This window comes from Pogoniulus pusillus, chromosome 10, assembly GCF_015220805.1.
Source record: "Pogoniulus pusillus isolate bPogPus1 chromosome 10, bPogPus1.pri, whole genome shotgun sequence".
In the NCBI taxonomy this organism is placed as follows: Eukaryota; Metazoa; Chordata; class Aves; order Piciformes; family Lybiidae; genus Pogoniulus; species Pogoniulus pusillus.
The window spans coordinates 14,671,774-14,688,571 of record NC_087273.1 but is presented as its reverse complement, the minus strand read 5'-3'; the positions used below and the strand labels follow the sequence as shown (position 1 = coordinate 14,688,571).

General features: G+C 39.8%; 1 protein-coding gene across 3 annotated transcripts in view; it reads right to left on the bottom strand.

Moving 5' to 3' along the window:
• Positions 1-16,798, bottom strand: part of INTU (inturned planar cell polarity protein) — a 46,774-nt gene that overhangs the window by 17,120 nt on the left and 12,856 nt on the right. For all 3 annotated transcript variants that reach the window (XM_064149968.1, XM_064149967.1, XM_064149969.1), the window contains exons 3-4: positions 8,962-9,047; positions 2,525-2,728 (exon numbers count right to left, since the gene is read on the bottom strand). In XM_064149968.1, the coding sequence (XP_064006038.1) occupies positions 2,525-2,728; positions 8,962-9,047 (290 nt within the window). The remainder of the gene's footprint in view (positions 1-2,524; positions 2,729-8,961; positions 9,048-16,798) is intronic.

Here is a 16,798-nt window from a genome sequence, read left to right as displayed (position 1 = left end):
ACTCCACACGTGCACCCAAACATTCCACATGATTTCCAGTACTACTTTCCTTTAGAGCTGACAGACCTTACAAGTCATTTCGGGTTCCAAAAGCTTGCAAGTGGAAGCGTTAGTTAGTAGTTCTAGCTGCCATTGTTTACATGTATGTCATCTGCATATCCCTCCTCCTTTGGAGATGGGTAAAGAAGCTTGGTAAAGAATCATTACATTTTTATGGTGTAATATGATGTAGGTGTACAATAACCTCACTGCTACTTTGAACTATGACTGTAAACTTAATCTAGAACAGTACCTCTGCAGGAGAAATGTGGCTTACAATTCACCAAACTAAACTAAATGCAAATGCCTTGAAGAAGGCAACCTTCTTTTGTCAGGAAATGTTATAAAAAGCTTGGTTACATCAGCAAAGCATCTCTCAACATCAGAGGCTAGAGGCCACATAGCTGCCAAGACTTCTCAGAAAACAATTCTTCCGTGGTATGAAGGGAGAACAAGTGCATTACAATCCCTCTTTTTACCTCTGCTCAACATTCAGGGTTAATCCTCTTTCTTGGGAGAGTGTAAAGAAATAATGGGGCAAGAAAGCAGCACTCCATTTGCTCTGAAGTGCAGGACTTGCAACTAGATATTTGCATATTTAGTCCACCAACAGAGGAGTCACAGGCCCTGGAATACATTTTTCTTTTAATATTTCATAAAGTTTATTTAAGGGACCAAGAAAACATCAGGCTTTAAGTCTGCAGCAACTGTCCATCACTGTTCTATCCACATAACATCACAGTCTTAGACTTACAAGTGAAGAAATAAACAACTGTTTGCAATAAGTGAACTTTGATAGAGCATCTTTTGTTTAATTCATTTGGAAAGGGAGCAAGGAGGATGAAAGGGGGCAAGGAAGACAAAAGAAGAAAAGAAAAGAGGGGGGAAAAAAGAAGAAAGAGGAGAGACATCTGTATAAACTAAAAGTTTGCTGAAGGTACCACCCATGAAAAAATGTAATCTCTTAAATAGGGCTGGAAAGAACTGAAAATCAAAGCTCAGTGTTGGGACGCTTTGTCATGTATTACAGCAAGATATATACCTTAAAAACCTGTTAAAAGAGCATGATTTATATTGCAAAGCCAAGTACTCCAGAATGATGAAATACTGGATTTGTGAGTGCCTAACAGCCCTTCCCTATCCACACCCAGCAGCCCCTCTTGCCCTCTGCACAGGACAGGCGTCTTTCAGCACAAATATAACACTTCAAGGTAGTGTCAGGCTGTGAATGTACAAAAGGGCTGAATTAAAGTTGCACGAGTGGCCATAAATCTGTCACTTCCCAGCTTTCAAGCACTTAGCTCTACAAACTTCACAACTTTTTTTACATGACTCTATGACAGCATGTGATTTTCTTCAGTTCTCCTTCCTAGGCAATGACCTTCATTATGCATAGCAGTAACACTTGCACTGTATTACATGTCACCAACAGAGCAATACAGACTGCTGGCAGTTGAAAAGTACTAGAAAAATAAAGACATGTCAGAGAAAGGATGGAGCATCAACTGAATCCAAGCAGTATTTTCAGGGGAGAGGAAGCAAAATACTTTCTTCTGCTCCCCACTCCATCCCAGCACCTAGGGACTGGCAAAGTAGCACTGCATTTGCTGTCTCTGCATTGCAGATAGTCTGAATCGCTGAGGCACTGTGTTGCACCTAAGGAGAATTTACAGACGGAGAGAAGAGTCCTTTTCCAAATATCTGTCTGAAAAAGCCCACTTTGTTCACTTGTCACTTTCAGATCAGGCAAGAGGCCTTTGTTCTGTGTCTTCCTTCTGTTCCGAGTGGGGCATTTGTAGCTATGGCTACATCATGAATAACATCTGCACAGACTTAGAGGGAGTTATACATCCACTAGCAAAACAATTTTCTGAGGAACACAGAAAGGAAAGAGATGCGAAAGAAAGCTTTACAGGACAAAGCAAAAGCACTTCAGTAGCTCAAAAATGTTGCTCAAGCAAGAATCAACAGCTGACTGTGAATAGCAGACATGCAGAATCCTCCAAGCAAAGGCACATTAGCATTACACACCAGGAGTGGCTAGACAGATTGTGGATGGTGACTGCCAACTGCTCCCGCTGGAGAACATTTTTTTGGCTAGGCAGACTTCATAGTTCAGGTTTGAAAGGCCTAGTGAAAACACCACAGTGAGCATCTGAGACAGAATAAGGAACTTTTGAATTTATCTCTGCTTTGTCTGTTAACACCTCTAGCCTATTCTTCACGTAAAGACAAGACAGCAGCACTGAACTGATTTCAAATCCAGTAAGAATTTGTCAGCTGTGGTGCTAACCTTTTTTTTCCCCTGGAATTTCAGGCCTTATTTCTGTCAAAAGGGACATTTTATAGATTACTCAAAATGATCACTAAGGTTTTTTTTATTCTTTTTGTTTGTTTGGGGAGGGTTTGTTACATGAAAAGGCACAGCAGCTACTCTTCTTAGTTGTTACCTTCCATCTTCAGTTGTATTTAGTTAGTCACATACCTCATCCTTAGATGTTTCCGAGTCCAGCTTCATCGTGAGCAACATAACAATGTGAGGCACATCTTGCACGGTGTGTTGAAGGTCTGTACTATCTTCTCCCCACAAGAGCCGAACCAGATTGTTCATGCTTGACTGTGCCCGTTTATATCTTTGCTGGGAAGTTTCTTCGGGCTCAAATATTGATGTTTCAAATGTGAGTTTAACCTATTGAGGTAATGAATTATTCTGAAAATGAGACTGCATTTACATCAGGTGAAGTAGACGCAGTTTGAGCCCTTTAAGAGATTCAGTTTCCTTAGGTTTACTGACAAAGATGTAAGCACTCAGAAATGCCTGCTGCTTCAAGAACACCAATTATATACTCAGCATTACATAATCACCTATTATTAAGGAAAAAGCCATCAATTACATGCTCTGTGAACCATGTGAGTAAGCATGTGGTTTGCTGTGTTTGCAGATAGAATTCTTACAGTTTTGAGGATGGAAAAAAATGTACTTACTGTGCTGGGCTGATTTGAACACAAATCCTATTACCATGTTTTTGAAACACACATACAATATTTGACCTCTTTCAAAACCTCAGCACTTTCCTAAGTGTATATCCTCAAGGCTCTTCTGTGAGAGCTCACTGACAGATATGTTTGTACAGGAAAATCAATTCACTCTAGACTGCAGAAGTCTGTGGATTTGTTAACACTCAATAATTGCTTCAAGCTGCCAACATTTGAACTCTGTTAACTTTTCTTAAAAGTCAGAAAATAAAGAGTTTTGTTGCCATAGTTAGCAACTGGACAAAACTATCAAGAAGCATAGAAATTGTTTCCATCTCTTGCTGTGCTGTATCTTCAGAAGGAAAAATAAAACCATAAACACAGCATTGCCTCTTAAAAATTAATTATAGTTTAGATAATGAAGTTTACTTTGTCCAAAAATTGCGTGATGTTTACTATTCTTTATTTTCCCAATGAGGTAAAAACTAGGAATTTTAAGAGTTGCTCACAAGCAACACAAAAGGCAGACTTGCTGTGGAAGTGTTTCAGGATTTGCTTTACAGGCCTTTTTAAGAGCACTACCTTACAAAAACTGTGTTTGTTAGTGCTTCCAGCAGGAAACAACTTCTTTTGTATGAACACTTCATCCTAAGCATGGGTATGAGAGAAAAGTTTAAGACTTGACTGAGCATAAAGTTGTCCTTTCTGAGGAGAGTAAACTGATTTACTTTCTTGGCTAATACCTTAGTTTGCATCATTGTTTAAGCAACTGAAAATACAGCTATTTGAACACAGGCATACTCTCAGTTCCCTCTTTTTTATGTTTTTACTCAAGGTGGTCTGCTTTAAAGCATTCTTCATGTGCCTACAGACTGGGAAGTTCTCAACAGAACACATCATACCAAATTCTGCTCTTCAGAGGCAGCAACAGTTTAGCCCAATGACTGATGCAACAAAAAAAGGTTTGTATCTTCCCAGTTACAGTAAGTTTTGAGAGCCCAAGCAGAGATAATTTATACATTTAAATCTAGACGATTTACATTTCTGTATCTGTGTATGTGTATACACATATTTGAAGAGAGTAGTGCCAGCAAGAAGTAATGATGCTTTTAAACACCCACTGCCTGTCAAACTAGATCAGAGAGAGGCGCCATCATCAGCTCTTCCAGCTACACTACGTCACTGGCTGTCACCTTCCCATTCAACTCTACTCCCTCCCAACACTTCTCAGCAATCTTTTCCTCCCCTATTTTGGCTGCTATCAGCTTTTTGCTCTTTTCTCTTCCTGTTCCCTGGAACAGCGCTTCACTCAATCCTGCACTCCTGCCATGTGCTACCACTTTCTTCTGTGACAGTAATTCCTCCCTCACTCTCTCCTCATCATTTCAGTTTGAATTCATTACACACTGCATATTTACAGGACTCGAGGAGCAGAAACACCCAGCTCAGAAGCAGTGACTTTTTAAGACCCAGTAACTTTATCATTCGCAGCTTTATAGATGCACATTTTCTTCTCCAGCACTCTGTGACCCAGTTCTCTTTCTTCGTCACGCCATCTGCATAGATTTCAAAGGATTTTCCTCATACCGTTTAACTTCTTGCAGATTTCCTCAAGGCTCCAGTCCTTTCTCTTAACTTCTATTACATCTTGTCTGTGGACACTTACTGATGACATTTCAGCTACAGCATCTACACTAATGATGCACAGATGTAATTCTTGGTGCAGTCTATCTTTTATTCTCTCTGTTTAAAAAACAAACCCCAAACTCAGTCTGTCCTGTCCCAGAGACACAACCATATGGCCCTCCAAGCAAGAGCTCAAAACAAACTGGGACAAGCAGAACTTCAACTCTCCCTCCTCCCATAGTCACTCATGCTGCCTCTCACATCACCATGGGCAAGACCATACCACTCAGGTGTGAAGTCCATGTATTTTGAGAAAGATCTCTCTATATGTTCCTTTCCAAATCTTGATTCATTCTAACAGCCTGAAATATGAAATTTTTGTGTTCCTTTCTATTTTTGTCAAAGTTCCAGTTTATTTCCTGCCCTAAAAAAAAAATACTGTGAAAAATACCATCTAGCTGGACAATGCTGTAATAGAAAGTGACCAAAAGACTTCAGTTCTACATACCCTAACACCTATTATGCTTTTGTGTGGAAAGGTAATGAGCAGTGCACAGGATCTAATTAAATACATGACTACTGAATTACCTTTTTGTAAACGCTGACTGTGACATCTCCCACAACTTTGATTTAATTTCTTCTGAAGAAAGTCAATTCAAAGTGCAGGAGAAAAGAATGGGAAAAACACAGAAAATGTTTGTGTTCCACATTATAAATATACAGCATGGACACATTCTCAATACTTGGAGCAGGTCTCAAAAAAAATTTAATGCAAGTGCTAGAAGGCACTGATGAAGGTGACTGTAGCAGCAAACTATGAGGTACACAGATGGGGCTTTTTCCACTCAGGAAAGTGGAACATTTTGTGACTTTCCATAGTCATGAATTTCATGACTTTCATACATTTCATGACTTTCTGAGGTCATGAAATGCCACAAAAAAATAAGACATGGACAGTTAACTACTCATAACATAGAACCTGGGAATAATTCATAATACTTAGTAAGATGGTGGTTTGAAACAAGCAACAATGTTTGTAACACAGATCAGTTATGTAAAACACTGCTGCAGGATGCTGTGGAGGTCAAAGGGATTTTAAGAACTAGATTAAAAAAGAAGGTACAAACCTCTAAGTAATCCAATAGGACCCTAACTACTGACCACTGGAAGTTGGAAAAGTATGACAGGAAGGTCACTCTATATTTGTTTGTCAATACTCTTTACTTAACTTTTGCCAGTGTGAGAAACAGACGGTGTGGCTGTTAGACTGTTGGTCTGCCCCCAGAGGCAGCCTTCTGCTTATCTGCGAGAAAGCTGCTGGCTTAGAACGTGGATTTTATTAGGCAGTGCTGGTGGCACTGCCTGCCTTGTAAGACTGCCTGGCATTTCCTGCTTTACGTCTTTGTTTTCCATGTGCTTATGGTTTGCACAAGTCTAACTCAAAATTTCAGGCTGAGATTTGTTATTCTGAATGCCTACCTCTGACAGATTAATTTTAAAAAGCTTTGGTAAAATAGTGCTGCAGCAGCTTCCAGGTATCATGCTAAGGAAAATATTTGCTTTTCACATATCCCATCTTTCTCTGGTGATGGTAGCAAACAGCAACAGCTATTTTGATTACGGAAATGTAAAGTGGTACGGAGAGAAGAATGTAAATTTGTCACAGTATCTCAGGCACTGATGGAGGGGTATGCTTTGGGCTGCAATGTTCATTGCCTACTGCAGAGCTTAAATGAAATGTCCATGGCCTTAATCAGAACTGGAACTTTTTATCTCAGTAGGTAACATGGAAGCACACAAACAGATACAGTCCTGCTATTAAAAACCAAAATGACTGATGTAGCATTTGGACCACTACTACTCAATAAATACACTGAATTACCCCTTACATCCCTAGAAGCTAGAGCCTAAACTAAGGCAAGAAAACAAACTTCTGGCAATACAATAAGGGGAGACGTTATACCACATGTTGCAATTGAGATTAGTTATAGAGGCAGATAACTTTGGAAATGGCATCCAGTAATTTTTAGCACTGACCCAGAAGAGCAGAAGCTTTGCTTATGTAAATAACTTTTAACTATAGCAAACCAGCTTCAGACTGCACCTTTTTTGATATTTTGCACTGTGTGGTGTGGTATACTAACAATTCTGCCGTCTAACAGCTGACTTTATTACTAAATTTCAGGAACAACAACCCTCTGTCCCTTCAGCAGCTTGAGCAGTGTTACACACCACAAAAAAAAACCCCAGAACTCTGTGTTTAACTTCTCCACTGGTCTATTTCAGCGATCGCTCTTCTGGCTTGACTCAGACTGCACAGTAAAAAAGGAGTGATTGCACTTTAATAAAAGGTTTTGGAAAGCCAACATGACAAACAGTTACACATTTCAAGTAATTGCTGTCTACTTGACAGATTTACTGACAATGTAAATGTTAAAGTTGCATTAAGAGTAACTGCTGCATAAAGGTTCGCAGTGCGTTTTAGCAACCAGTAACGACATAAACTCTAATCTAGCAAGGACACAATTAAATAAACTACATAATCTCTGTTTTTTAAGTAATTCTGTATTTAATAACAGTTATAGAAACTCCATATTTGGTTAAAAACAGGCAAGAGAAGGCTTTTCTGCCATGGAGGGCTGCCAATACCTGACCACAACTGTGGTAGCTTAGGCAAGCTTCATACTGTCAAGTATCTTGGAAAGCTTCCTAAACTGACAGACTAATGCTCAATCTTACTGCAACTGCAAATGTAGTTCTGCAGGCACTTACACTGCCTAAGTTGTGAACAGAAACATGTTTAACAAAATCCAAAATTTCCACTTCTTTTTATCTCTGGACAGTAAAACATTTCTCTTAGTATCACCTCATATGTTCTACCTGAAAAAAAAACCAAAACAACAAACTACCCAGAGGTTACAGACACACAGTAGCAGGCACTACAACTTAACCTGCTCTATCTCATACCTATAATTGCACGTCTTACCTCTTCTTCCTGTCCAACAGCAAGTGTATTGAAGCAGAATTACTCAGAATACTTAATTTTTATGCTACTAATATCCTAGGTCATTTACACTCTCCTACTTTGACTCTGAAACAGCTAGCTAATTTTTTATTGGTTATTTAATTCTTCATTATCACTTCAAAATTATTATCCAGCTATAAAAAAAGAGAAATGCGATAGATTTTGGGGGAAACACATTCATCAGGTCAGTTTTGAAGGGGCTTTTTGTATAAATTTTTATTACTGACTTCTGTCAATCTTTGTTACTGTTGGGTTTTCTAAAACATTTAATCCAAAAGCTTTAAAATAATCATTTTATTTTTCTCTTTAAATATGAAAGTGGTATCAACTTCTTTAATTCCTTTAAATATCTTTAACAGCACAACTTGCTAATTCAGGGTTCTTTTTACTGTCTTGTAGTTTGTGAATCTTTTATTATTGATAGAGTAATAAATATTTAAGTATCTCCACAGTGATTATGACTGCCTTAAGAACAGCAATTGACAAGCCATTACTATTCTGTGGCAGACAAGGTTATTCTTGAGCTAGGTGTCAGTATCTTGCTTCTGACATGTTTTTGCCAGTTTACAGCTCTCCAGCCCAATAACCCACACCATCAAAATATTATATAAACCTTGTCCTTCAGTTGCTGAGATCAGTGTTCAAAATCTCAACCCTCAAAGTGATCATACCTGCCATCTTTACCTAAAGCTATAACTACTGCTGCTTAAAAGTGTTTTTAAGGTCTCAGAGGGTTGACTTCCCTGTATTCAGCACAAGTCATTACTTTTGATAGGAACATTAACATAATAATGAATTTGTTTTCTGAGGAAGAAAAGTAGTAAAACGTTCTTTCTTCCACAGATGTATGTGGCAAAGGTGTCTTCCAATCTCAACAGTTCTATGAATAGTTCTCATAAGGGTGACATGAATACTTAGAATTCTGCAAGCATGAATACTGATTCTCACACTGGGAAAAAAATAAGGTGTTATGGTTAGGCTAAACCTACCAGTATGCTGCTACCTCTTGCACACTGTTGAATGTGCTTTCTGACTCTGGCTGATGTCAAACTGAAAATACAACAGATGGGCTGTACCTCACGTGGGACACTGGCTTGAGCCTCTTGAACATACCTATTTTCACAAAATTTCCCAGGATTAAACTCTGAAATTTGTACTCTAAGTTTGACTCGCATTAACCAAGGTGTTCAAAAAGTAGATGAGAAAGTTCTACGAAAAAGATCACCTAAGTTCCGTTTCCTACAGAAAGAAGGTTAGAAAGAAGAGGGCATTGAACAAATGTTCAACTACCGTACCTGCATAGGACCTGGAATGCAAGACAAAACCCTTTCTATGTTTTCAGAATTCACATCAACGTCATTTACAGCAACTAGAGCATCTCCTGGAGATAAAAGAGACAAAAGCAAGAGAAAGTTAGAAGCTGTTACACCACAATACAAAGGCAAAGAGTGTTTTGTTTCACAAGTTAACATGACAAGCAAACAACTAAAACTGTCTCTTCGTTACACTGAAGTAGATGGTTCCTACTATGTTGAGAAACATGAGCTGGTGACCTCAATGCTCTTATGGTCTCACTGCATCAGAAGTTTCAAGTGTTGGCTAAGCCTAACCATGGGATAATCTCACCACCTGTAAGCCCCTCTCTTTGAATTAGCAAGGTTGAGGGAGTACCATAAATTCTTGAAGCTGCAGTGCTGACACCTGTCCTTTTCTCCTGTACCACAATACGTGAAAAGCCTGAGGCAGCATTACAGCACTATTCCACTGCACCTGCATAAGAGAAGTCCTCAGCCAGGCAGTAGCAGCAGTGACATTGCTCTTTCAGGCAGTGTAAAGAGATTAGAAAAGGATATGGATTCACAGCAACTGTTCATGTTAGTGTAACTGTATTTCAGGCCTTGATTTGGCAACCAAATTGTGCTCAGCTGCAGAAGAAATGCACTGAACAACTCTAAGTTTCAGTATATACTTTAAGCTTTCTAGAGAGAAGACTTGCTCAGCTCAAACTGTGATGATGATGTGATGTGCATGCCAAGGAAAAGCATAATCTGGATCTCTAAGATATCTCCATTTCCTGAGAATCTAGTAAACACACCAGAATCTGGAAGTTTTAGAAAAGATCTGACAGTTTAGCATGATTTCTGTCTTTACCTTGTTGTTAAATACCATCAAAACCAACTGAAACTCTTCCCAGGCACTGGGTCAGTTGCTCAACATTGTTGCAAATAACAATTAAGGCAGATTAAAGAAAGAATGTTCTTGACTATCAGCAAGAAAATACTGGATCTCCTTAAAATGCAAGCTATATTCCTCTTTAATACACTAGGCAACAATCAACCACTCACTTGAAAGGAAAATTCATCCCTGCTCTTTCTTATTGCAAAGCCAAGAAGAGGTTAAGTTTGACTATATGCACACAGAAATGTTATCATTCCTTGGAATGGATTACATTGGGTTTTCCCCGAGTAATTATAGCCCTCTTCCTAACTTCTGTGTTTCTTGACGCACAGCACAGTGAAGTTTATGCCCATCAGATCTTCAGCACAATAATAACTCAGGGTCAGGAAAGCTGAAAGTAAATTGCATTTAAAAGCAAGTTAAGTCCCAGCCAGAGCCCGAGGACTTGAACATCAGTAATCAAAAGCAAAACATTCACGCTGCTCTAAGGTAACAAGGAATTATAAACAGGATTACAACATTCTTTGTTGCAGAACGCTATAAAGATCATGGCCACAAATGCAAGACAAAGCATAAATTGCTCTTGTACTTATCTGGAGCACGAACCAAACAACAGTTGTTTGTGCTGTTCGTTTTACTAGAGACTTCCCAATTCTTTTGTGAAGACAACAGCTGAGTTACCTAAGTGACTAAGCCATTCAAAGGAGCTGCACGCATGTTGTGAAGACACATGCGCCTTTAGCACTTCAAGGAATGTTTTTGAACTCCATCTCCCAAGGTGGAATACAGAAAGGCATTTTGAAAGCAGATCCATCAGCATGTACATGCTATATACTCAGAAGTGTTTTGTTTTTTCAGTGCTTAATGTACGTATGTAAAACTTTCATTGCAGCAGTAAATATTTATTCCATTCAATTTATAAAAATGTAATCATCTACCATAAATGGAACAACTTTCCAGATGATACAGCCAAAACAGTCCTGCAGGGCTTCCTTCACTGTGCCAGAAAATCCTGTATCACTATTGGAGAAATGCAACTTGGTGTAAACCGAGGAAAATGTACATTAAGCAGTATGGAATTCCCAGAATTGAGGGTGATGGGAGTACTTCCATTTTTTTCTCCCCCTCTTTTTGCCAAACACAACATAATTTAAAGCATACAGACTATGAAGTAACAGGAAATACGTCACTGGCACAACAGGAGGTGTGTGACATGATGAACATAGAATGTCTTAAAGCAGAACACGATCACAAGATTGATAAGAAGTGTAATAATTCATGTCAGTTGATGTATGCTAATGTTTTTCTGTTCAGAGTGTCACACAGAATCACAGAATGTTAGTGTTTGGAAGTGACCTCAGGAGTCCAACCCCCTCTGCTAGAGCGGGACCACCTAGAGCAGGTCACACGCATGGGAACACATCCAGGTAGGTTTTGAATGTCTCCAGAGAAGGAGACTCCACCACCTCTCTGGGCAGCCTATTCTGGGGCTATGTGACCTCACAGTGAAAAAGTTTTTCCTTATGCTCACATGGAACCTCCTATGCTCCAGCTTGCACCCACTGCCCTTTGTCCTATCACTGGACATCACTGAGCAAAGCCTGGCTCCGTCCTCCTGACACTGGCTCTTCACATCTTTATGAATGAGGTCACCTCTCAGTCTTCCTCAGCCTTTCCTCATAAGGGAGATCACACCTACACTTTCTTTGAGGACTGTTTCTTCCGTCTCAGCAGTGTGAAAAATAGTGCCAACATACAAAGTTTAATGTAATTTCACTTAATACCTAACCAATCTAGGTTAAACAACATTAAAAGGGTAAATGGTATTTGTCATTGCTTAAATTTTCTAACCTGGTGGGTTTACAAAAAATCAACATTTCCTGGGACCAGATCATTGGTGAATTTCATGCAGAGGGACACTTCACTAGCAGGAGAAAAAAGCTGAACAGATGGTACTGCAAATATGTTTTTCAGTTGTTCTTGTGCTCTATGAAGTGGGTGAAAGACCCCTTAGACTGCTTTTTCTTAAATACAGAAATTGATTAGAACTTCTTCCTTTTCTCTGAAGTAGATGTATACATTTCCAGAGGCAAGAAACAGACAGTTTCTCCAGCCCTATACAAAGTAACATAAAATTCTGCCTTTTTAAAAGGCTCAAAATAGTTTCATACAAACATTTTACTGTGCAATACTGTATGGAATAACACTTGATCTGCTCTTATCAGCTGGCTTTCCTACCACCAGTAAGATCACTATTGTCTGTGATTAAAGTCACCATGTTAAAAGATTAGAATGTCTCACTTGGTTCCATTTTTAGTCACACTGAGCAGCTGCAATAGAAGAAATTAATTTTCTTCAGGCAGATCCAGGATATCAGACCTTGAGTCAATAAATTTATCTTTAGAAAAATACATGCTTTTGTCTTTAAGGAATGAACTCACAATAATAACCAAGTTTTTTAGTTCTCTCTCTTATTATAAAAAGACTCTCAGCCCACAAAGAAACTCTAAGATGTCCATAAATGTTCTCTAAACACTCTATTTTACTGAAGTAAGGAAACAGAAAGAAGAGAGGGAGGAATTCCTATTATCTTTGTTCTGTCTTCTCCTCTCCTTACTAGAAAAGACTTCTCACATCCAGTCAGTAGTAGCTCAGAACAATGTATACTGACCTCAAACATCTAGTTTGCAAACAGCTGAGAGAATTATTCCTGCTCTTTAAAAAACAAAGTTCAGAAAAAATCTTTGGGACTGCTGGCATCCCTAAAATATTTATTTCATTGCTTTGCCACCAGGCACAGGGCTATTACTTCTGCTAAATATTCATTCCCTAGAGATAAACCTCCAAACATCATTTCCAAAAGCAGATCTTTGCATTTAAGCAGGAGATACTGACTGATAAGTGAATACCACTTCCATACTACGATTAGACGTAAACATTTTGGACAGAATTAAAATCAGAACCATGGTGTTCACATGGGAGAGGACTGAGGATGTTCTTTCATGAAATCCTCTGTTCTTGGTAATGACTTGGTGGAAGTACTTACAAATGCTCACATATTCCTTTCCTAAAAAGGCAAAGTATGGAACACATTCTACTGAAGAAAGCCAGATCAATTACTTGCTTTATGTTAGCAGGCTGCTTTTACCCAAACCAATGCTGTTAAACTTCAAGAGGAGATTAAAAGAACATAAACGACATCCCAAGCACCACAGTGAGAACACAGCAAAGCTTACGCAAGCTGTTTCTGTCTTGCGTGCCCAACATCTCTCCTTTGGAAAGTCTCCTCAACAAATACACCATATATGGTCATTCCTCACGAAAAATCTGAAATTCTGACAGCATTTTGGTCCTTTCAGGGACATAGTTTTCTGACAGGACTCTTAGTTACACGGTCTGCAAATGCCAAAAGCAGCATTTATCACACACAATGGTTTAGGTTGGAAAGGACCTTAAAGATCATCTAGCTTCATAGCCCTTGCCCTTCCACTTGACCAGGTTGCTCAAGCCCCATCCAACCTGGCCTTGAACACCTTTGGGAAGTGGGCGGTCACAACCTCCCTGGGCAACCTGTTCCAGTGTCTCTGCCCAACTGGAGAATCTGAAAACCCCAAAGCACAACACTCGTTTGAACACTGGAAGAAAAGCCTCAAAAAAATCAAGGCTTAACTCAGTAGGGTTGATTTTAAATCAAAAGCTGTTTATATCCTATCCGGTGCTACAAAGCTGAGGCCACTTGGTCTATAACCTCAAACACAAAATCACTTGGAAGCAACTCAGATAAGGAGATGCTGGAATAATTTGAATGAGAGCTGGAAGATAACTGCAAGTTGTTTCATTTTGTGAATGGATGACTGTTTTAAACCACTGGTCAGTGCTTCACCATTTTCTTGGTTTCATGGCAGTCAGAACCTTGTTTACCAAACTTCAGAATTCCAACAGCAATACCTATGTTTTTACTGTTAAAATTAAAATGACCAAGATTGCTACTTAAACATAACTTTATTTGGGGAAAACAAACAAATAACTCTCCCACATAAAATCAATAGAATTACTGGACTAGAAACCCTTAGAAAACCGTTTGTCAGGAAATGGTGTTGGGATCAGGACCTTTCAAACGAAGCTTCTAACAGCAGCCTGCATCTTTTGCATACTTGTTCAAACCTGGATTATTTACTGTCTCCTTTAATATCATCCAAGATTTTTGACAAATTTTTGACTACTGATCAAGTGAGAGAATTTACACAAAACCTTGAGGGTGATGAAAGTAGTAAGAAGAGAAGATAATTTCAAAGATGGTAATAATAGCATGCTCTGCTACTGAAAAGCCCTTTCCTGTATTTCCACGTCATTTAAATTACTTTTTCATTTATACTGTAGTGAAGATGAGGCTCATCAGCATTTTTAAGAAGTATCCCCTGATGTGAATTGGATAGGACTCAGTCTGAAGAGGAGGGGGAAAAAATAAAAGAGAAATGAAATTGTGCTACATTTTTAGTGGAGCTTTTTTTCATGGAATATAAAGATAAGACTAGAAAATTTGACATGGCAGACCAAGCTTTGCCTATTGTTAATAAAGAACTCAGGCAAGGAAATAATTTTGCCAAAAGCACAAAAGACACTTAAAAAACACAAGATATAAACAACTCTATTTCATCTTAACCAAAATGGAAATGACATCCTGGCCTGCATCAGGAACAGTGTGGCCAGTAGGACAAGGGAGGTTATTCTTCCCCTGTACTCAGCACTGGTCAGGCCACACCTTGAGTACTGGGTCCAGTTCTGGGCCCCTCAATTCAAGAGAGATGTTGAGGTGCTGGAATGTGTCCAGAGAAGGGCAACAAAGCTGGTGAAGGGCCTGGAACGCAAAACCTATGAGGAGAGGCTGAGGGAGCTGGGGTTGTTTAGCCTGGAGAAGAGGAGGCTCAGAGGTGACCTCATTGCTGTCTACAACTACCTGAAGGGAGGTTGTAGCCAGGTGGGGGTTGGTCTCTTCTCCCAGGCAACCAGCAATAGAACAAGGGGACACAGTCTTAAGTTGTGCCGAGGTAGGTGTAGGCTGGACGTTAGGAGGAAGTTCTTGCCAGAGAGAGTGATTGGCATTGGAATGGGCTGCCCAGGGAGGTGGTGGAGTCACCATCCCTGGAGGTGTTCAGGAGAAGACTGGCTGAGGCACTTAGTGCCATGGTCTAGTTGACTGGCTAGGGCTGGGTGCTAGGTTGGCCTGGATGATCTTGGAGGTCTCTTCCAACCTGGTTGATTCTATGATTCTGTGACATCAAGAATTTAAAAAAATAAAAAATCAGTGAGGGCATTTTAATTTTGAAAATTTAAGATGGATGCTGCCCTGTTAAAACCAAACCAAAAAGCAATGAAATGATAATACAAGTATAGAGGGGCATTTTTTTACAGTTACAAAGTGGCAGAGTTATTTTAGCTTGCAAAACTGCTGTATTTACTTTCATCTGGTCAGTGCCTGCATTCTGGTTGGTTAATAAAATACAGCAACAAGGCTTATGACTTCCATATGCAATCTTAAAAAAAAGCCACACCATAAAGTGTAGTGCACAAATAATAAACAGATGTGCTAAGCATTCAAAGCCATAAGGGATACACATTTCAAAATAAATTGAAGGAGCCACCTGAGCAAAGTGATTATTCAGGGAGGGAAAAGAAAGCAATAACCACTTCATAACTGTTTATTCAGAGTGAAAAAACAAAAAGAGGATTTACCTGCCCTTAAACTTGAACCAGAGTAGCCACTGAAATGGCTACAGATTCAGACTGCATGGGGTTGGAAGGGACTCTCAAAGGTCATCTTGTCCAAACCACCTCCAGTGAGCAGGGATGCTACTATGCTTATTTTAGCTAACTGGCCAATGAAAACACAAAGCAATCAGTAACCTGGCTATTATTTAGCATATTACAAATCCAAGTCTTGGGAAAAATAATCTAGGGAGCTCACATTTTAAAAAAAGACAGGAGAGTCAGAAAACTCCATCAGGCATAACCAGAAGAATTTTGGTAGCAGAGCGCTGCAGGAGTGACCTGCACTACAGGAGGTCATGAGCTGCGTTGTGCTGCTCATAGTCAGTTCGGAATCTGTGTAAGCCACTCAGTGTACCAAAACATCACCATGAGACCACAGTATTTCATTTTAAAGCACCAAAACATCACCATGAGACCACAGTATCTCATTTTAAAGCATGTATTTTAAAAAGGAAAACACACTTCGTATTTGTTTGCCAGAAGACCACTGCAGAAAATAGTCTGCACCACTGAAGGACATTGAAATATGAAAAAGCACAAGAATAGGCAAATTTCTATGCATATTCAAGTCGATGAAGATGGACAAAGTTAAAAGAAACCAACCAGCAGGCATCACCCTGTACAGATCACCTGTTCCTCATTTGTCATGGCTCAAAAGGGTGATTCTCCCCCTCTACTCCCCTCTGGTGAGACCCCACCTGAAGTACTGTATTCAGTTCTGGAGCCTCCATTACAAGAAGGATGTGGACATGCTGGAGCATGTCCAGAGAAGGGCCACTGAGATGATCAGAGGGCTGGAGCAGCTCTGCTGTAAGGACAGACTGAAAGAGTTTGGGCTGTTCAGTCTGGAGAAGAGGAGGCTCCGAGGTGACCTTATTGTGGCCTTCCAGTATCTGAAGGGGGGCTATAAAAAAGCTGGGGAAGGACTTTTCAGGATATCAGGGAGTGACAGGACTAGGGGGAATGGAGCAAAGCTGGAGATGGGTAGGTTCTGGCTGGATGTGAGGAGGAAGTTTTTCAGCATGAGAGTGGTGAGACCCTGGAATAGGTAGCCCAGGGAGGTGGTTGAAGCTCCATCCCTGGAGGTGTTTAAGGCCAGGCTGGTTGAGGCTGTGGAGAGCCTGCTCTAGGGTAGGGTGTCCCTGCCCATGACAGGGGGTTTGGAACTAGCTGATCCTTGTAGTC